The sequence below is a fragment of the Nerophis lumbriciformis genome, linkage group LG27 (genome assembly GCF_033978685.3).
Source record: "Nerophis lumbriciformis linkage group LG27, RoL_Nlum_v2.1, whole genome shotgun sequence".
Classification (NCBI taxonomy): Eukaryota; Metazoa; Chordata; class Actinopteri; order Syngnathiformes; family Syngnathidae; genus Nerophis; species Nerophis lumbriciformis.
This window is the reverse complement of record NC_084574.2, coordinates 1,993,239-2,016,476: the sequence shown is the minus strand read 5'-3', so window position 1 is coordinate 2,016,476 and position 23,238 is coordinate 1,993,239. Positions and strand designations below refer to the sequence as shown.

At 40.7% G+C, this 23,238-nt stretch overlaps 1 protein-coding gene and 1 non-coding gene across 3 annotated transcripts in view; both read right to left on the bottom strand.

Moving 5' to 3' along the window:
* The window catches only part of ern2 (endoplasmic reticulum to nucleus signaling 2), a 62,617-nt gene that overhangs the window by 8,864 nt on the left and 30,515 nt on the right, over positions 1–23,238 (bottom strand). The window contains exons 10-21 of one of the 2 annotated variants that reach the window (XM_061923033.2): positions 17,875–17,953; positions 17,607–17,757; positions 17,390–17,523; positions 15,751–15,933; positions 14,949–15,084; positions 10,334–10,423; positions 10,162–10,252; positions 9,907–10,096; positions 8,044–8,140; positions 5,473–5,672; positions 4,294–4,441; positions 1,031–1,158 (exon numbers count right to left, since the gene is read on the bottom strand). In XM_061923033.2, the coding sequence (XP_061779017.2) occupies positions 1,031–1,158; positions 4,294–4,441; positions 5,473–5,672; positions 8,044–8,140; positions 9,907–10,096; positions 10,162–10,252; positions 10,334–10,423; positions 14,949–15,084; positions 15,751–15,933; positions 17,390–17,523; positions 17,607–17,757; positions 17,875–17,953 (1,627 nt within the window). The remainder of the gene's footprint in view (positions 1–1,030; positions 1,159–4,293; positions 4,442–5,472; positions 5,673–8,043; positions 8,141–9,906; positions 10,097–10,161; positions 10,253–10,333; positions 10,424–14,948; positions 15,085–15,750; positions 15,934–17,389; positions 17,524–17,606; positions 17,758–17,874; positions 17,954–23,238) is intronic. The other variant, XM_061923034.2, reaches the window with a different exon arrangement.
* trnar-ccu (transfer RNA arginine (anticodon CCU)) lies at positions 15,629–15,701 on the bottom strand. Its single transcript has one exon. It is a non-coding gene; the product is annotated as a tRNA-Arg (tRNA).

Here is a 23,238-nt window from a genome sequence, read left to right as displayed (position 1 = left end):
AAGACTTCAATTTGTTAATTGAAAGCATAAATAGTATAAACACTTTTAACAGTATGTCGTGCTGTGAAATACAGCCGACAGGATGGCGCACCAAACACGAAGCAAGGCCATGCTGCAGGAGAACAAAGGACTTCTTTCATTTAAGGTTTGTGATAAACCATCAAACTCATTCGTTAAAAGGACTCTATAGTAATATAAAGCGAATTTTTCTGGACATTATCATGCAAGAAAAGTTTATTTTTGGGATCGCGATCACCGCGTAATGATTTTTAAAGGTTGCATTACATTATTAACTGTCCCATGTGATCAGCCAGTGCGATTGGAAGTCCATGCTCAATTATTGCCTCCGTAAATAAAACTTCGGCATTTATCACATCCAAAGAATCTGTTTGGGCGACGAAAAACGTTGAAAGTTTTCCACTTGTATCGCTAGCAACGGCATTAGACTTGTGTTTTTTTGTCCCAACGTGGTCTTTTACATCGCTAATTCCTCCGTGTCCGATCGAAAAATCTTGTCTGCACAAGGTGCAATTCGCGTAGTTTTCACCCTTTTTTTTTTTTTTTATTAATATTAGATATATAACAACGGGCGGATGGCGGGCGAGTGCAGTTCTGATCAAACGTTACATCGGGTGGATGGCGGATGGTTGACGACTTTCTGACGCGGTTGCAGATTAAATAAATTGCCTATCCGCGCATCTCTAGCGTGTACCAATCGATCCACGGACCGGTGGTTGGGGACCACTGCTCTAATGCACAGGAAAGGATGTCATCAAAACAGCAGCGCCCTAAGGCTTCCAGCGGCACACAAAATGAATGAATGAATGAATGAATGAAGCGTCTGCACATCAAGACATGGCTCGCACACAGAGACGTATTTGGCACGATTTAAAGGTTCGTAAACCGAAAAGTTTGCCATTAGAGGCGTTCAGAAGATAATGTAAACACTTACCTAATGTTGACAGGTTAGACAATGTCTGTGCAAAATCAAGGCACACGCTCATAATGACTAATAACTGCTGGGACTCACTTGGAAGAAAAGCAGCTGCTTCTCAGGGCTCCAGAAGAAAGGATGCTTGAGCACGTAGGCGGTGGAAGGCCGCGCCTGCGCCTCCGCGCTGATCATCTGCTCGATCAGGTCCACAGCGATGACGTCATCTGATACCCAAACGAGGTACAATGTTAGTTCCCCAGTATGAATCAGAATCGGAAATACTTTAATAAACCTGAGGGGGAATTCAGATTTTCAGCACGATCCCATTCAAGAGCAGACATAAATTACAGGCTGACAGGTCAGCCAACTTCCAGCGCCCCTTAGAACATACTTGCCAACCTTGAGACCTCCGATTTCGGGAGGTGGGGGGTGGGGTGTGAGGGGGCGTGGTCGGGGTGGGGCGGGGGCGTGGTTGGGGGCGGGGCTAAGAGGGGAGGAGTATATTTACAGCTAGAATTCACCAAGTCAAGTATTTCATCATCAGGAGAAAAATCTCCTGATGATTGAGGGAACCCCTCATGAAACAGGCCTGTAGAGATGAAGTAGTCTTGTGATTTTTTCCCACACATACATATATTGCGCTCTACTACGGTATCGAGCACTATTTTTTGGATAACCTTATTAAGACATATATATATATATATATATATATATATATATATATACATATATATATATAAGAAATACTTGACTTTCAGTGAATTCTAGCTATATATATATATATATATATATATATAAGAAATACTTGACTTTCAGTGAATTCTAGCTATATATATATATATATATATATATATATATATATATATATATATATATATATATATATATATATATATATATATAAGAAATACTTGACTTTCAGTGAATTCTAGCTATATATATATATATATATATATATATATATATATATATATATATATATATATATATATATATATATATATATATATATAAATAAAACAAATACCGTATTTTCCGCACTATTAGCCGCACCTAAAAACCACAAATTTACTCAAAAGCTGACAGTGCGGCTTATAACCCGGTGCGCTTTATATATGGATTAATATTAAGATTCATTTTCATAAAGTTTCGGTCTCGCAACTACGGTAAACAGCCGCCATCTTTTTTCCCCGTAGAAGAGGAAGTGCTTCTTCTTCTACGCAAGCAACCGCCAAGGTAAGCACCCGCCCCCATAGAACAGGAAGCGCTTCTTCTTCTACTGTAAGCAACCACCCGCCCGCGTAGAAGAAGAAGAAGAGCGCGGATATTACGTTTCATTTCCTTTGTGTGTTTACATCTGTAAAGACCACAAAATGGCTCCTACTAAGCGACAGGTTTCTGGTTCATGAAAAGACGCAATCTCTCCATCCGCACACGGACTACTATTTCACAGCAACTGCCTAAAGACTTTCAAGAAAAGCTGGCTACTTTCCATGCATATTGTAAAAACAAGATAGCTGAAAAAAAGATCCGGCCAGAGAACATTATCAACATGGACGAGGTTCCACTGACTTTTGATATTCCTGTGAACCGCACTGTGGATACAACGGGAGCACGTACGGTGAATATTCGCACCACAGGGAATGAGAAGTCATCCTTCACTGTGGTTCTAGCTTGCCATGCTAATGGCCAGAAACTTCCACCCATGGTGATATTCAAAAGGAAGACCTTGCCAAAAGAGACCTTTCCAGCCGGCGTCATCATAAAAGCTAACTCGAAGGGATGGATGAAGAAAAGATGAGCGAGTGGTTAAGGTAAGTTTAAGTTTACGCGAAGAGGCCGGGTGGCTTTTTTCACGCAGCTTCGTCCATGTTGATATACGATTCCATGCGCGCCCACATCACGCTGGTTTTTAATATATTATTAAAGTTTGACTGACCTATTTGACTGTTTTTTTGACATTCCTTTAGCGCAGTTAGATGCGGCTTATAACACGGGGCGGCTTATAGGTGGACAAAGTTTTGAAATATGCCGTTCATTGAAGGCGCGGCTTATAACCCAGGGCGCCTTATGGTGCGGAAAATACGGTATATATATATATGTATGTGTGGGAAAAAATCACAAGACTACTTCATATCTACAGGCCTGTTTCATGAGGGGTCCCCTCAATCATCAGGAGAAAAATCTCATGATTGAGGGAACCCCTCATGAAACAGGCCTGTAGAGATGAAGTAGTCTTGTGATTTTTTCCCACACATACATATATTGCGCTCTACTACGGTATCGAGCACTATTTTTTGGATAACCTTATTAAGACATATATATATATATATATATATATATATATATATATATATATATATATATATATATATATATATATATATATATATATATATATATATATATATATATATATAAGAAATACTTGACTTTCAGTGAATTCTAGCTATATATATATATATATATATATATATATATATATTTTTTTTTTATTATATATATATATATATATAAGAAATACTTGACTTTCAGTGAATTCTAGCTATATATATATATATATATATATATATATATATATATATATATATATATATATAAATAAAACAAATACTTAAATTTCAGTGTTAATTTATTTACACATATACACACACATAACACTCATCTACTCATTGTTGAGTTAAGGGTTGAATTGTCCATCCTTGTTCTATTCTCTGTCACTATTTTTCTAACCATGCTGAACACCTTTTCGCAGGTACCCAGAAAGGTTTCGAGTACCACCAAAAAAACTGAATCTCTGAAGACAGTATAAAAATCTGTGTTAAAGGTGTACAAATACTGTTTGTATAATAAGCATGTTATTTTTTTTTACAAATGAGGGTTAAGAGTTCAGTACTAAAAAAAAAAGAAAAGAATGTGACTTAAGTACAGTTTTTTAATCGAGCTGCTGCATTTTTTGGTTGGGTTGTTTATTTATTTTGAGTAACTTCAATACATTTCTAAAAGGGGAGGAATGTAATAGAGTGATCTATGTTTGTCTGTTGCCATCTCCTGGTGAATGTTGGCTATAGCGTACTGGGGTTACTTTTTGGTTGGCCAACGATTTACGTGGTGTTGCGCACCTGACGTCACTCAGGTCCGCATGGAGCTGGAGTGGGCGTGGCTTCCAGCTCCGCTTGAATTTCGGGAGAAAGTTTGTCCCGGGAGGTTTTCGGGAGAGGCGCTGAATTTCGGGAGTCTCCCGGAAAATCCGGGAGGGTTGGCAAGTATGCCTTAGAAGGGTGGGGGAAAGGTCAACACTGGGGTTGGGGGGGGGGGGGGGGGGGGTGAGTAAAAAAAGGTTCGGGGAAACAGCTCACCGTGTGTGCTCTCAATGAAATATGAGAGTGAATATTCTCCCGACAAGATGTTAAATTGCCGCATCAATGCATCTCCAAACGGGTGCTGCCCTCTGCTGACCACGTAGTAGAAGACACAGCCTGCTGAGAAGACGTCCACGGCTGCAGTCTAGACGAAAAAGTGAGTGTGCTGAGCAAGAGGCAGAAGAGAAATCAATCAATCTAATAAGCGCTATTTATAAAGCAGAAATTGTTAAGAAAAAAACAAGAAAAAAACAAAAACAACATGCATACATGCATAGCACTGAGGAATGGGATTGAGGAAAAACACCACCTTGGAGAACAACTAAACCTAAAAAAATAATAGAAATCATATTTTAAAATATATGTAAAAATAAAATATAATTATTGAATTAATAAATGAATTTAAAAAAAATTGTGAGAATAATAGTAGTAATAATAGCAATACATAATAATAAAAAGAAAAGTAAATCAATCTAATTAGCGTTATTTATACAGCACTTTTCATGAACAGGCAAGTCGCGACACAAAGTGTCAATAAAAATAAAAAAAATAAAAAAATGTAAAACATGCATGCATGCATAGCACTGAGGAATGGGATTGAGGAAAAGACCACCTTGGAGAATAACTAAACCTAAAAAAAATGACAGAAAACAAACAAGTAAAAATAAAATATAAATATTGAATAATAAAGTAATAAAAACAGTAGGAATATTAATAGTTATAATAGCAATACATGAGAATAAAAATAAAGAACCTAAGAAGAGTTTAGAATGATCAGTAAAAAGCCTGAATAAAAAAGCACTATTGACCATAACAAAACATGCCATGGGACTTTGCCGTTTTGGAGAATAACTAAACCTAAAATGTAATTTAAAACATATTTTAAATTATATGTAAAAAAATATATAAATATTAAATTAATACATGAATAAAAACATAAAATAGTGATAATAATAGTAGTAATAAAGGCAATAAATAAGAATAAAAATAACAAGATTAAAAATTAAAAACCTAAGAAAAGTTTAAAATGGTCAGTAAAAAGTCTGATTAAAAGGTGCGTCTTTAACTTTTTTTTTCTTTTTTTCTTTTTTTTAATCCCAACCGTCTGTGCAGTCCTGAGGCTCTCTGGCAGGCTGCAAATGCAACTTTCATTATTTATTGATATGCAAGACTCACCGGTTTGCTGTCACAATTATTTTTCAACAGCTCGGGCGCGATCCAGCCTTCGGTGCCCGGTATCCCTGAGCGCAACGAGAAGCTGTTTCGACCCTCGGGGATCTTTTTGCAGAGGCCAAAGTCGGAAATGAGAGCGCGGACCTGACCCAGTGAACCAGGAAAAGAAAGAAGGATGTTTCTAGGCTTCAGGTCCCTGTGGACTGGATGAAGGCAGGAAAAAGAGAGGGAAAAAAATATATATATTTTTAGTCTTTCCACGACATGCAAACTGCTTTTCATTGTTTTTAGAACATCATTTTATTTACATAGGGACGATACAGTTCCTAAACAATGACTGCAACTGATGTGCTGTTCAAAGAGTTTATAACTAATGCTAATTTACAACTCTTGTCCCCACCTGGGCAGACAGCAAAACAAGTGGGTATTTTTTTTAGGTCCAATCTCCACTACATATGTAACACGATTGCACATACATATATACATATATATATATATATATACATATATATATATATACATATATATATATATACATATATATATATATACATATATATATATATATATATATATATACATATATATATATATATATATATATATATATATATATATATATATATATATATATATATATATATATATATATGTATGTGTGGGGGAAAAAATCACAAGACTACTTCATCTCTACAGGCCTGTTTCATGAGGGGTTCCCTCAATCATCAGGAGATTTCATCTGATGTATATTTTTAAATCATCTCCTGATGATTGAGGGAACCCCTCATGAAACAGGCCTGTAGAGATGAAGTAGTCTTGTGATTTTTTTTCCCACACATACATATATTGCGCTCTACTACGGTATCGAGCACTATTTTTTGGATAACCTTATTAAGACATATATATATATATATATATATATATATATATATATATATATATATATATATATATATATATATATATATATATATATATATATATATATATATATATATATATATATAAATATTATTTTGTATTTTATTTTTTATCGTATCATGTTTATTATAATGTTAACACACACATTATATATATATACACACATATACATGTTCATGGACGTATATATACATATACGTCTATGAACGTGTATATATATATATATAATAACTATATATATATATATATATATATATATAATTATTATTTTGTATTTTATTTTTTATCGTATCGTATTTATTATAATGTTAACACACACATTATATATACACACACACATATACACATTCATAGACATATATATACATATACACACACACACACACACACACACACACACACTCATACATACGTACAGTATATACACACACATCGATGTACATACTGTATATATAGACACTTGTGTGTGTAAAAATGTGTACATATATACATATAGACATACATATACATATATATATACTGTACAAGTACAAAAAAATTAAAAAATATATTCATATTATTATATTTTTATTTTATTATTGTATTATTATTCATTACTGTTACCCTAGTATTGAATGGTCACCAATCAGCCCCGAATGTTTTATGCTTGCGCCTCATTAGCCCAAAAAGTGATAAATATAAATAAAATATATATACATACATACACACACACACACACACACACACACACATTTTATATATACACACACACACGTATATTTGGTGTGTGTATTTAAAAAAAAAAAAGTATTGTTATTATTGTTATTATTATTAATCACTATGTTAACCATACTTGCCAACCTTGAGACCTCCGATTTCGGGAGGTGGGGGGCGATAAATATATATATATATATATATATATATATATATATATATATATATATATATATATATATATATATATATATATATATATATATGTAAATAAATCTTAGGGAATATAACATAACTTGGCTTCTGAGAGCTTGAAAATGTAATGAATAAAACGCTAAAGTTGTTGATAAACAAGCAATTATTTTAATAATTAAATATGGTCATTTTAAATGAATTATGATCATTTAAAATTAATTATTTCAAATATGTTTATTTTAATGTATAATTCTATGGCTGGATGTAATAAGGAGTCAGAAAAAATAAAAATAAAAATACAATTAATTTTGATGTTTTTAGCAAAATATAGTAAAAATGTATTTCGTTTTTGTTTTTTTTAATTAGTAAATATATTTATTTTTAGGTATAAGATAAACTTATAAATTTATCTCTAAGTATGGATGATTTAGGTCTTGTCACCCTGTTGTCTTCCCGTCTGAAAAAAGGCTGTCCTCACTCAGGTCCGCATGGAGCTGGAGGGGGCGTGGCCTCCAGCTCCAGCTGAAAATCGGGAGATTTTCGGGAGAATATTGGTCCCGGGAGGTTTTCGGGAGAGGCGCTGAATTTCGGGAGTCTCCCGGAAAATTCGGGAGGGTTGGCAAGTATGATGTTAACCTTATATTCTATTGTGACCAATCAGTGTTTTCTTCTGACATCTCCTTGGCCCCCCAAAAAAGCTAAATAAAACATATATTATACATTTTAGTACAGAAGTGTGTGTGTGTGTGTGTGTGTGTGTCAAACCTATATTAAGCGAGTGGAGGTGCAAGAGGCCACGCATGGTTTGCTCCAACAACATAATAGGATTCAGGTCTGGAAAGCAAGATGGATCCTCCACACACTGTTGACAAAACACACATATTATCACCCAAAACATACACTTCCAATAAATGCATGTACAGTTATATATATATATATATATATATATATATATATATATATATATATATATATATATACATATACATACCGGTATACATATACAGGTAAAAGCCAGTAAATTAGAATATTTTGAAAAACTTGATTTATTTCAGTAATTGCATTCAAAAGGTGTAACTTGTACATTATATTTATTCATTGCACACAGACTGTTGCATTCAAATGTTTATTTCATTTAATTTTGATGATTTGAAGTGGCAACAAATGAAAATCCAAAATTCCGTGTGTCACAAAATTAGAATATTACTTAAGGCTAATACAAAAAAGGGATTTTTAGAAATGTTGGCCAACTGAAAAGTATGAAAATGAAAAATATGAGCATGTACAATACTCAATACTTGGTTGGAGCTCCTTTTGCCTCAATTACTGCGTTAATGCGGCGTGGCATGGAGTCGATGAGTTTCTGGCACTGCTCAGGTGTTATGAGAGCCCAGGTTGCTCTGATAGTGGCCTTCAACTCTTCTGCGTTTTTGGGTCTGGCATTCTGCATCTTCCTTTTCACAATACCCCACAGATTTTCTATGGGGCTAAGGTCAGGGAAGTTGGCGGGCCAATTTAGAACAGAAATACCATGGTCCGTAAACCAGGCACGGGTAGATTTTGCGCTGTGTGCAGGCGCCAAGTCCTGTTGGAACTTCAAATCTCCATCTCCATAGAGCAGGTCAGCAGCAGGAAGCATGAAGTGCTCTAAAACTTGCTGGTAGACGGCTGCGTTGACCCTGGATCTCAGCAAACAGAGTGGACCGACACCAGCAGATGACATGGCACCCCAAACCATCACCCAACCATGCAAATTTTGCATTTCCTTTGGAAATCGAGGTCCCAGAGTCTGGAGGAAGACAGGAGAGGCACAGGATCCATGTTGCCTGAAGTCTAGTGTAAAGTTTCCACCATCAGTGATGGTTTGGGGTGCCATGTCATCTGCTGGTGTCGGTCCACTCTGTTTCCTGAGATCCAGGGTCAACGCAGCCGTCTACCAGCAAGTTTTAGAGCACTTCATGCTTCCTGCTGCTGACCTGCTCTATGGAGATGGAGATTTCAAGTTCCAACAGGACTTGGCGCCTGCACACAGCGCAAAATCTACCCGTGCCTGGTTTACGGACCATGGTATTTCTGTTCTAAATTGGCCCACCAACTCCCCTGACCTTAGCCCCATAGAAAATCTGTGGGGTATTGTGAAAAGGAAGATGCAGAATGCCAGACCCAAAAACGCAGAAGAGTTGAAGGCCACTATCAGAGCAACCTGGGCTCTCATAACACCTGAGCAGTGCCAGAAACTCATCGACTCCATGCCACGCCGCATTAACGCAGTAATTGAGGCAAAAGGAGCTCCAACCAAGTATTGAGTATTGTACATGCTCATATTTTTCATTTTCATACTTTTCAGTTGGCCAACATTTCTAAAAATCCCTTTTTTGTATTAGCCTTAAGTAATATTCTAATTTTGTGACACACGGAATTTTGGATTTTCATTTGTTGCCACTTCAAATCATCAAAATTAAATGAAATAAACATTTGAATGCATCAGTCTGTGTGCAATGAATAAATATAATGTACAAGTTACACCTTTTGAATGCAATTACTGAAATAAATCAAGTTTTTCAAAATATTCTAATTTACTGGCTTTTACCTGTATATATATATATATTGAAGTGAAGGGACGAAAACCTGCTGCAGGGTGGCGGCGCACAGCTCGATGGCGATGTACGTAAAGAGACGATCTCTTTCGGTGCAGAAGTATCTGATGACGTTTGGGTGCGTGTCAGACTCTCGCAGGAGCTGAACTTCACGCTCTGCCACCTCAAAACATTCGGGGAGGATTCGCTTCACCGCTACGCGGCGTCCGTCAAAGTTGCCCCTTCATGGTGTACAATACGTACGGTTAATGAGTGGAAGGAACATTCTAACACGTGCATTTAGTACCTGAAGACAAACGTTCCAGAGCCGCCGTGTCCGAGGACTTCGGAAGTAGAGAAAGAGATTTTACCCACATGCACTTGCTCGCTGTTTTCTGCTGAGAGAAATGATTAATAAATGATTCTAAACTGGGGAACACAGAGAAAAAAAATCATGCACAGTAGCAACCAGTTATCACCTTCTGTGGCTTGATGCTCTGCCCCACTTGAGGTGCGACTGCTGCCAAGGACACGACTCAATGGAGTGTCTGCTGGTGCATGCTGGGAGTCTGGGCAGATATCAGGCTTTATTACAGTTTGTCTTAGGGGATTATTGTATCACAATTACAAACCCTGTTTCCATATGAGTTGGGAAATTGTGTTAGATGTAAATATAAACGGAATACAATGATTTGCAAATCCTTTTCAACCCATATTCAATTCAATGCACTACAAAGACAACATATTTGATGTTCAAACTCATAAACTTTTTTTTTTTTTTGCAAATAATAATTAACTTAGAATTTCGAGGCTGCAACACATGCCAAAGTAGTTGGGAAAGGGCATGTTCACCACTGTGTTACATGGCCTTTCCTTTTAACAACACTCAGTAAACGTTTGGGAACTGAGGAGACACATTTTTGAAGCTTCTCAGGTGGAATTCTTTCCCATTCTTCCTTGATGAACAGCTTAAGTTGTTCAACAGTCCGGGGGTCTCCCTTGTGCTATTTTAGGCTTCACATTTTCAATGGGAGACAGGTCTGGACTACAGGCAGGCCAGTCTAGTACCCGCACTCTTTTACTATGAAGCCACGTTGATATAACACGTGGCTTGGCATTGTCTTGCTGAAATAAGCAGGGGCGTCCATGGTAACGTTGCTTGGATGGCAACATATGTTGCTCCAAAACCTGTATGTACCTTTCAGCATTAATGGCGCCTTCACAGAATGTGTAAGTTACCCATGTCTTGGGCACTAATACACCCCCATACCATCACACATGCTGCCTTTTACACTTTGCGCCTATAACAATCCGGATGGTTCTTTTCCTCTTTGGTCCGGAGGACACGACGTCCAAAGTTTCCAAAAACAATTTGAAATGTGGACTCGTCAGACCACAGAACACTTTTCCACTTTGCATCAGTCCATCTTAGATGAGCTCAGGCCCAGCGAAGCCGACGGCGTTTCTGGGTGTTGTTGATAAACGGTTTTCGTCTTACATAGGAGAGTTTTAACTTGCACTTACAGATGTAGTGACCAACTGTAGTTACTGACAGTGGGTTTCTGAAGTGTTCCTGAGCCCATGTGGTGATATCCTTTACACAATGATGTCGCTTGTTGATGCAGTACAGCCTGAGGGATCGAAGGTCACGAGCTTAGATGCTTACGTGCAGTGATTTCTCCAGATTCTCTGAACCCTTTGATGATATTACGGAGCGTAGATGGTGAAATCCCTAAATTCCTTGCAATAGCTGGTTGAGAAAGGTTTTTCTTAAACTGTTCAACAATTTGCTCACGCATTTGTTGACAAAGTGGTGACCCTCGCCCCATCCTTGTTTGTGAATGACTGAGCATTTCATGGAATCTACTTTTATACCCAATCATGGCACCTACCTGTTCCCAATTTGCCTGTTCACCTGTGGGATGTTCCAAATAAGTCTTTGATGAGCATTCCTCAACTTTATCAGTATTTATTGCATACTTGCCAACCCTCACGAATTTTCCGGGAGAGTCCCGAAATTCAGCGCCTCTCCCGAAAACCTCCCGGGACAAATATTCTCCCGAAAATCTCCCGATTTTCAGCCGGAGCTGGAGGCCACGCCCCCTCCAGCTCCATGCGGACCTGAGTGAGGACAGCCTTTTTTCACTATGGGAGGACAACAGGGTGACAAGAACTAAATCATCCAGACTAGGGATAAATTGTATTATTATGTTTATCTTACCTAAAAATAAATATATTTATTAATTTAAAAAAAAGAAAAACTAAATACATTTTTACTATATTTTGCTAAAAACATCAAAATTAATTGTATTTTTATTTGTATTTTTTCTGACTCCTTATTACATCCAGGCATTAGAATTATACATTAAAATAAACATATTTGAAATAATTAATTTTAAATTATCATAATAATTCATTTAAAATGACCATATTTAATTATTAAAATAATTGCTTGTTTATCAACAACTTTAGTATTTTATTCATTACATTTTGAAGCTCTCAGAAGCCAAGTTATGTTATATTCCTTAAGATTTATTTATGCAAGTTTGAAGTATCAATTATCTAAACACAGTTTTGTTTGCATATTTTCAGGATATATATATATATATATATATATATATATATATATATATATATATATATATATATATATATGTATGAAATACTTGGTGAATTCTAGCTGTCAATATACTCCTCCCCTCTTAACCACGCCCCCAACCACGCCCTGCCCCACCCCCGACCACGCCCCCACCCCCCACCTCCCGAAATCGGAGGTCTCAAGGTTGACAAGTATGATTTATTGCCACCTTTCCCAACTTATTTGTCACGTGTTTCTGGCATCAAATTCTAAAGTTAATGATTATTTGCAAAAAAAAAAAAATGTTTATCAGTTTGAACATCAAATATGTTGTCTTTGTAGCATATTCAACTGAATATCCATCCATCCATCCATCTTCTTCCGCTTATCCGAGGTCGGGTCGCGGGGGCAGCAGCTTAAGCAGGGAAGCCCAGACTTCCCTCTCCCCAGCCACTTCGTCCAGCTCCTCCCGGGGGATCCCGAGGCGTTCCCAGGCCAGCCGGGAGAGATAGTCTTCCCAGCGTGTCCTGGGTCTTCCCCGTGGCCTCCTACCTGTCGGACGTGCCCGAAACACCTTCCTAGGGAGGCGTTCGGGTGGCATTCTGACCAGATGCCCGAACCACCTCATCTGGCTCCTCTCCATGTGGAGGAGCAGCGGCTTTACTTTGAGCTCCCCCCGAATGACAGAGCTTCTCATCCTATCTCTAAGGGAGAGACCCGCCACCCGGCGGAGGAAACTCATTTCGGCCGCTTGTACCCGTGATCTTGTCCTTTCGGTCATGACCCAAAGCTCATGACCATAGGTGAGGATGGGAACGTAGATCGACCGGTAAATCGAGAGCTTTGCCTTCCGGCTCAGCTCCTTCTTCACCACAACGGATCGATACAGCGTCCGCATTACTGAAGACGCCGCACCGATCCGCCTGTCGATCTCACGATCCACTCTTCCCCCACTCGTGAACAAGACTCCGAGGTACTTGAACTCCTCCACTTGGGGCAAGATCTCCTCCCCAACCCGGAGATGGCACTCCACCCTTTTCCGGGAGAGAACCATGGACTCGGACTTGGAGGTGCTGATTCCCATCTCAGTCGCTTCACACTCGGCTGCGAACAGATCCAGCGAGAGCTGAAGATCTTGGCCAGAAGAAGCCATCAGGACCACATCATCTGCAAATAGCAGAGACCTAATCCTGCAGCCACCAAACCAGATCCCCTCAACGCCCTGACTGCGCCTAGAAATTCTGTCCATAAAAGTTATGAACAGAATGGGTGACAAAGGGCAGCCTTGGCGGAGTCCAACCCTCACTGGAAACGTGTCCGACTTACTGCCGGCAATGCGGACCAAGCTCTGGCACTGATTATATAGGGAGCGAACTGCCACAATAAGACAGTCCGATACCCCATACTCTCTGAGCACTCCCCACAGGACTTCCCGGGGTACACGGTCGAATGCCTTCTCCAAGTCCACAAAGCACATGTAGACTGGTTGGGCAAACTCCCATGCACCCTCAAGGACCCTGCCGAGAGTATAGAGCTGGTCCACAGTTCCACGACCAGGACGAAAACCACACTGTTCCTCCTGAATCCGAGGTTGGACTATCCGGCGTAGCCTCCTCTCCAGTACACCTGAATAGACCTTACCGGGAAGGCTGAGGAGTGTGATCCCACGATAGTTAGAACACACCCTCCGGTTCCCCTTCTTAAAGAGAGGAACCACCACCCCGGTCTGCCAATCCAGAGGTACCGCCCCCGATGTCCACGCGATGTTGCAGAGTCTTGTCAACCAAGACAGCCCCACAACATCCAGAGCCTTAAGGAACTCCGGGCGGGTCTCATCCACCCCCGGGGCCTTGCCACCGAGGAGCTTTTTAACTACCTCGGCAACCTCAGACCCAGAAATAGGAGAACCCACCACAGATTCCCCAGGCCCTGCTTCCTCATAGGAAGACGTGCTGGTAGGATTGAGGAGGTCTTCGAAGTATTCCCTCCACCGATCCACAACATCCGCAGTCGAGGTCAGCAGAACACCATCCCCACCATACACGGTGTTGACACTGCACTGCTTCCCCTTCCTGAGGCGGCGGATGGTGGTCCAGAATTGCTTCGAAGCCTGCCGGAAGTCTTTTTCCATAGCCTCCCCGAACTCCTCCCATGTCCGAGTTTTTGCCTCCGCGACCGCTGAAGCCGCACACCGCTTGGCCTGTCGGTACCTGTCTGCTGCCTCAGGAGTCCCATGAGTCAAATATGTTGTCTTTGTAGCATATTCAACTGAATATGGGTTGAAAATGATTTGCAAATCATTGTATTCCGTTTATATTTAACACAATTTCCCAACTCATATGGAAACGGGGTTCGTAAATGTGGATTTTTATTGCAAGTGGAAGACTCATTCATGTTTAAGAAAATGCCCCTTTGTCTTCTTCCTGTCCTATCCAGTGTGTCTGGCTCCAGCCTTTAGGGACCAACAAGCTCATTTTCTCTTAACTGAACAGTCCAATAGGGAATATTTTCCTTACCACTTGAGAGGTTTGTTTCAGTCGAAAGGGTTGAGCTGGAGGAAACGAGCGTTACAGTCTGGGTGTACTGAGCCCGAGATTCAAACGGCTCCTCTTGCTGCTGCTGCTGCTTAGCTTTCATTTGCTTGGCTGCCCGCTGCAAGACACAGAAGAAAAAGAATAAGGAAGAAACAACTGCATGCATATCAATCATTAACACATTGGAACCTCGCTTTACAAACTTAATTGGTTCTTGACCAAGGTTCCAAAATAGAAGCACAGTTCTCCGTAAGAAACAATGTAAACATGAATAATGGGTTTCAGCCTCGACAAAAGTCCTTATTTTAGTAAAAGTTTGTACACAATATGCGGTAGTGGATATCAAACAAACATAACAAGGGGGTGGTGGATCTACTTTCTATCGAATAAGGAGGCCAAAATGAAAACAATTACCATAGTTGAACTGTCCTCTTTGTATGCAGCCGCCCTGACAACAAACACACACTGTCACACAACGCTGCGAGACACACAATGAGTGAATGAACTAGTCGCACACTGAGAGAAGGTTCATTGGGGCCAGGGTGGCAACTCCAAAGATGCGTACAATGAGAGGTTCCACAGTAGTACAGTATGTGACAAATGTCAGCTAGGATTGATAGATACACCATCAGTCCAGTTAAGGATATGAAGGAAAATAAGTCCACCCCAGATGGGACTCGAACCCACAATCCCTGGCTTAGGAGGCCAGTGCCTTATCCATTAGGCCACTGGGGCCTGCATAATTTCCTCTGGCAGGTTGAAGGCCCCCCCCAAACACACTCACCACAGGATACGTGAGAACAAAAGCCAGCCATCCTCCTAGCAGCAGGGTCATGACAGCCAGAGTGAGGCGGTCCTGCCTCATGTAGATGGGAAGCACAGCGGCCGGTTTCTTGGATGTTGCCGAGGTCCTCCTGTCCTCACCTCCTCTGTCAGTTTTGCTATCGCTGCGGCCGACTGGCCCGAACTGAAGGACAGGAGGAGGTTTATTATTCATCATCGCTGTACACTTTTACACAATATGCACTATATATATATATTAGAGATGCGCGGTTTGCGGACACAACCCCGGAGTCCGCGGATTATCCGTGGGTCGGGCGGTTGAAATTAAAAAAAATTAGATTTTATCCGCGGGTCGGGTCGGGCGGTTGAAATAAAATAAAAAAAAATAGATTTTAAATAGATTCAGGCGGGTGGCAGTTAAACCAATTTGGAAATATATATACATAGTTAAATGTTGTTACCCACATACGAAAAACGAGCAGGCACCTGCAGCATATGCCACAACAGAAGAAAAAAAAAAAAAAAGATGGCAACGCCGGCAGCAAACGTGGTACGCGACAAACTAAAAAAGGGAATACTAAAGACCAGGCGAAAAAAAGGCCAGAAAAGTTCAGCGTGGACTCGTTTTTATGAGGTTGTAAATCAGGATGATAGTAATGCTGGCTACGTGATTTGCAAGAGCTGCGACGCTGTTTATGTCTACGACAGTCACAAAACCGGGACATCTAACGTGGTGCATCACATTTGTGCAAAACCCCGAACATGAGCAGTTTCGTCCGCCGTGATCCCAGAAGAGTGCCACAGGATGTTAAAACAAGATAGAACGCAGCTGCCTGCAGCAGTTTGAGTGGCGCGAGCGCGCTTGGAGGTGCGCTCAGCGCGGCTCCCAGATAATTGCGCACTGGTGTGCGTCTGGGCCGTGACAGCGTGGCACGCATTGAATGTCTCTGCTATATTGGATCAGTCTCCTTTCTTTAACAGGCAAAAGCTTTATGACCTCACTAATGCCTTGCATCGTCTATATTAGATATATAACAACGGGCGGGTGGCGGATGGCGGGCGGGTGCGGTTTTGATTAAATGTTAGTTCGGGTGGATGGCGGATGGTTGACGACTTTTGTGATGCGGTTGCAGATGAAATAATTGCCTATCCACGCATCTCTAATATATATATATATATATACATATATATATATATATATATATATATAAATAAATAAAAGGATATATAAATTTGTAATGTACACTTTTACACATTATGTACAATGTCACTTTTTTTGTACATATTTTCATTAATTTCTTATATATATATATATATATTACAACGTACATCTCGAGATATTTAGCAACAGAGGGGAGGGAGTCTGGGGTGATGGTGGCAGGCCGCAGCTCTCAGGCGCTGCCCATCCTTCCATCACCCCTATATATACACCTTAATTTGTTATTTTTTTTCATTCTTACCTTCTTTCTTCACTGTACTCAGCAGTAGTGTGAACAACAAAGAAAACATTTATTTTACAGAAGAAATATGTTTCTTTTCTGCACATGCCAAACTTTTTTAACCATGAACCAGTAAACAAGAAGAAACTACGCAGCTACGGAGAGAAAGGGCCTTGAATAAAGCAGTGAATGATGACTCACATGATGCTGGCCATAGTTGGATTGGTGGGAGGAAGGAGACCGAGGAGGGATGACGGCTTCGCCTGAGTGCTGCAGACTGGCTGGGAAATCCCTCAGCATGGTGGTGTGGGCTACCGGTGGGAGCTCATGGTGGCCTATGAAGGCATGAGCAAAGAAATGGGACAAATAGAAGAAAAATAGTATAATCAGGGTGTCCCTTTAGAGCTGGTGGTTCTACCTATTAACAACCAGTGGTTTTTCTGGCTGTATATGCTCCCAGGCGGATAGCGCACATCAGTGGATGGTGTGATCTCACACTCTCCCCGCTCACTGACCGTCACGCCAACCGTCTCCGGGCCATCGATCCGGCCGAGAGTCAGTCCCCGAGGCTGCCATGGAAAAGAAAAGCCCACCATTGAAATGATTCATACCAATATGTGCAGTGTTGTGCAACAGTGCCATAACATTACTTGGGATGGTCACGGAAAATACAGGATTAAACTCACCACTAAGGAGAATCCATGGTGAACAAGGGAAGTGGAGGCATAAAGATGGGAGTCCACTTTTCCAACATAGAGGGTCGGCCTTAAAAGGACAGAACATGAAAAAGGAACTTTAGAATACTACCGTATTTTTCGGACTATAAGTCGCAGTTTTTTTTCCAGAGTTTGGCCGGGGGTGCGACTTATACTCAGGAGCGACTTATGTGTGAAATGATTAACACATTAGCGTAAAATATCAAATAATATTATTTAAGAGACTAGACGTATAAGATTTCATGGGATTTAGCGATTAGGAGTGACAGATTGTTTGGTAAACGTATAGCATGTTCTATATGTTATAGTTATTTGAATGACTCTTACCATAATATGTTACGTTAACATACCAGTTGGTTATTTATGCCTCATATAACGTACACTTATTCAGCCTGTTGTTCACTATTCTTTATTTATTTTAAATTGCCTTTCAAATGTCTATTCTTGCTGTTGGCTTTTATCAAATACATTTCCCCCCAAAAATGCGACTTATACTCCAGTGCGACTTATATATGTTGTTTTCCTTCTTTATTATGCATTTTCAGCCGGTGCGACTTATACTCCGAAAAATATGGTCCGTCGTTTCTTTGGTTTCTCTACTAGTACTTTGTTGTGATTAGGGATTGTTGCGTTTTGGACCAGTTGTTCCTCCCAGGGAATTCAAGTCACAATTCGCTCCCAAGCTCTTTACGACACTTAAAGCTGAGTTGAAAAACCACCAGAGACAGAATAGGTATTTTGTTGTATATTTTCAAAGCTTTGCCAATATACATTTTGAGACCAGTCTAACCCTAGAACATTCTATTGCGCCTCCCAAAATGGTCTGTCTTCCCAACGCCAAAAACCCCTCTTTCCTTCCCCCTCCCTAGCCATAATACAAGCACAACGTCTCCCTAGCCATAATACATTCCAAAGAACTCAAGGTTAACACACACAGTATACTTGCTGACAGAGCATCAAGAGAAGAAATGGAAAACACGAGCTGTTTTCAAATATGACTAAGAAATAAAAGAAGTACAACTTAAATTCGGATATATGTAAATATCTGCCTCCGACAGGATGTAAAGACATAAAAATATTTAACGTCACGGTTATCGCGGCCAAAATGATCACGGTTATCAATATTATTAATATTGTTGAATGTGCTCAGAAAGTTGTTATGCACACTGAAATCTATTGAACAAGTTTTTTTTTAAATAACTGAAATAAATAGAAACCCCACTGTTTTGCATGTTTTGTGTTTGTAGTGATTTATTCCTAGTATTTCCTCTGATTTAATGGCTAAGCTTATATTGTTTAAATGTTGGCTTGTACCATAGCACTTTAAGAATGATTTAAATGAAAATCCATCCATCCATCCATCTTCTTCCGCTTATCCGAGGTCGGGTCGCGGGGGCAGCAGCCTAACCAGACTTCCCTCTCCCCAGCCACTTCGTCCAGCTCCTCCCGGGGGATCCCGAGGCGTTCCCAGGCCAGCCGGGAGACATAGTCTTCCCAACGTGTCCTGGGTCTTCCCCGTGGCCTCCTACCGGTTGGACGTGCCCTAAACACCTCCCTAGGGAGGCGTTCGGGTGGCATCCTGACCAGATGCCCGAACCACCTCATCTGGCTCCTCTCCATGTGGAGGAGCAGCGGCTTTACTTTGAGCTCCCCCCGGATGACAGAGCTTCTCACCCTATCTCTAAGGGAGAGCCCCGCCACCCGGCGGAGGAAACTCATTTCGGCCGCTTGTACCCGTGATCTTGTCCTTTCGGTCATAACCCAAAGCTCATGACCATAGGTGAGGATGGGAACGTAGATCGACCGGTTAATTGAGAGCTTTGCCTTCCGGCTCAGCTCCTTCTTCACCACAATGGATCGATACAGCATCCGCATTACTGAAGATGCCGCACCGATCCGCCTGTCGATCTCACGATCCACTCTTCCCCCACTCGTGAACAAGACTCCTAGGTACTTGAACTCCTCCACTTGGGGCAAGATCTCCTCCCCAACCCGGAGATGGCACTCCACCCTTTTCCGGGCGAGAACCATGGACTCAGACTTGGAGGTGCTGATTCTCATCCCAGTCGCTTCACACTCGGCTGCGAACCGATCCAGCGAGAGCTGAAGATCCTGGCCAGATGAAGCCATCAGGACCACATCATCTGCAAAAAGCAGAGACCTAATCCTGCAGCCACCAAACCGGATCCCCTCAACGCCTTGACTGCGCCTAGAAATTCTGTCCATAAAAGTTATGAACAGAATCGGTGACAAAGGGCAGCCTTGGCGGAGTCCAACCCTCACTGGAAACGTGTCCGACTTACTGCCGGCAATGCGGACCAAGCTCTGACACTGATCATACAGGGAGCGGACAGCCACAATCAGACAGTCCAATACCCCATACTCTCTGAGCACTCCCCACAGGACTTCCCGAGGGACACGGTCGAATGCCTTCTCCAAGTCCACAAAGCACATGTAGACTGGTTGGGCAAACTCCCATGCACCCTCAAGGACCCTGCCGAGAGTATAGAGCTGGTCCACAGTTCCACGACCAGGACGAAAACCACACTGTTCCTCCTGAATCCGAGGTTCGACTATCCGGCGTAGCCTCCTCTCCAGTACACCTGAATAGACCTTACCGGGAAGGCTGAGGAGTGTGATCCCACGATAATTAGAACACACCCTCCGGTTCCCCTTCTTAAAGAGAGGAACCACCACCCCGGTCTGCCAAACCAGAGGTACCGCCCCCGATGTCCACGCGATACTGCAGAGTCTTGTCAACCAAGACAGCCCCACAGCATCCAGAGCCTTAAGGAACTCCGGGCGGATCTCATCCACCCCCGGGGCCTTGCCACCGAGGAGCTTTTTAACTACCTCAGCAACCTAAATGAAAAGTGTGTCAAATAAAATCAGTTATTATTATTATTTATTTTTGAGGGGCATTGTGGCGTCCTACTTTGTTCAGCAGTCCTTGAATGCACTGAAAACACACCTCTGTTCTAAAAGAGCATAGCTTGTAGGTTAAACGTACACAACTGAATATCATTGTTGCTCAGACAGCAATGTGTTTAAATACGTTTAGATTGGGGTATGTTGTTTCTTAATGGGGAAAGACCTTAATGTCTCTTGTTTTCATATTAGCATTTAAGCTCGCCGGCTGGCGCCAGTCAGTGAGTTTATCAAAGTGCAGTTATCAAAATCTAAATCATTTTAATTTAAAATCGTAATACTAATTGTCGGGTGTTTTACCGCGGTTATCATTGTTACTTAAAAAGGTTGATTTATTGGTTCATCTGTTAAAATGCTTTAGTGCAGTGGTCCCCAACCTTTTTGTGGCTGCGGACTGTATCCCTGCAGACTGTATTGATATATAATGCATACTTGCCAACCTTGAGACCTCCGATTTCGGGAGGTGGGGGGGCGTGGTTGGGGGCGTGGTTACGAGGGGAGGAGTATATTTACAGCTAGAATTCACCAAGTCAAGTATTTCTTATATATATATATATATATATATATATATATGTATGTGTGGGAAAAAAAATCACAAGACTATTTCATCTCTACAGGCCTGTTTCATGAGGGGGGGTTCCCTCAATCATCAGGAGATTTTAATGGGAGCATTCACATACCATGCTCCCATTAAAATCTCCTGATGATTGAGGGAACCCCCCCTCATGAAACAGGCCTGTAGAGATGAAATAGTCTTGTGATTTTTTTCCCCACACATACATATATTGCGCTCTACTACGGTATCGAGCACTATTTTTTGGATAACCTTATTAAGACATATATATATATATATATATATATATATATATATATATATATATATATATATAGAAATACTTGACTTTCAGTGAATTCTAGCTACATATATATATATATATATATATATATATATATATATATATATATATATATATAAATAAATAAAAAATACTTGAATTTCAGTGTTCATTTATTTACACATATACACACACATAACACTCATCTACTCATTGTTGAGTTAAGGGTTGAATTGTCCATCCTTGTTCTATTCTGTCACTATTTTTCTAACCATGCTGAACACCCTCTCAGTCTCTGATGATACATTCTGCTTCGTCTCCTTGTTGTGCGCGCAGTTGTGCACTGCACCCTCTAAAAGCCGTAGATGTTATCGTCACATACGCATGTACAGTAGATGGCAGTATTTTCCTGTTTAAGAGTGTCACAACATTGCTGTTTACGGCAGACGAACTGCTTTACGGTAGACGAAAACGTGACTGCTGTTGTTGTGTGTTGTTGCCGCGCTGGGAGGACGTTAATGAAACTGCCTAACAATAAACCCACATAAGAAACCAAGAACTCGCCCTCGATCATTCCACAGTTATAACGTGATTAGGCAGGCACGCTGTTCATATTGTGGGAAAGCGGACGTGAAAACAGGCTGTCGACACGTCACTCAGGTCCGCATGGAGCTGGAGGGGGTGTGGTCTCCAGCCCCGCCTGAATTTCGGGAGATTTTCGGGCGAAAATTTGTCCCGGGAGGTTTTCGGGAGAGGCGCTGAATTTCGGGACCAGAATATTAATAACAGAAAGAAACAACCCTTTTGTGTGAATGAGTGTAAATGGGGGAGGAAGGTTTTTTGGGTTGGTGCACTAATTAGGGCCCGCATGGCCCATTGCAAAAGGACTCCCTTCGGGAGTCCTTATGCAATGGGCCATAAGGACCTATTGTTTTTCTAAGGTTTTATTATTATTATTTTTATTATTATTATTATTATTATTATTATTATTCCGCCGCCTCTTTGAGCACTAATTTGACCCACTTAACATGCTTCAAAACTCACCATATTTGACCCACACATCAGAACCTGCGAAAATTGTCTCTTATTAAAAAAAACGAACCGCAAAACTCAAAATTGCGCTCAAGCGCCCCCTAGGAAAAAAAAAAACTAGACTGCCTGTAACTCCCACTAGGAAGGTCGGAAAGACATGAAACAAAATCCTCTACGTAGGTCTGACTTAGACCTAGTTCTCATAATTTTACATCCTCGGGCTAAAATCAACAGGAAGTTGGCAATTCCCCCTTCAAGACAAAAAGGTACTAAAAACAGTAACTTTTGCCTCTTTGAGCTGTAATTTGACCCCCTTAACACGCTTCAAAACTCACCAAACTGAACACACACATTAGGACTGGCAAAAATTGGGATCTAATAAAAAAACCTAAGCCCAAATCTCAAAATTGTGCTCTAGCGCAATTTTTTAATAAAACGCACAAAAAACTGCTCCTCGAATGAAAAAACTGACAAAACTGCCTGTAACTCCCACTGGGAAGGTCGGAGAGACATGAAACAAAAACCTCTATGTAGGTCT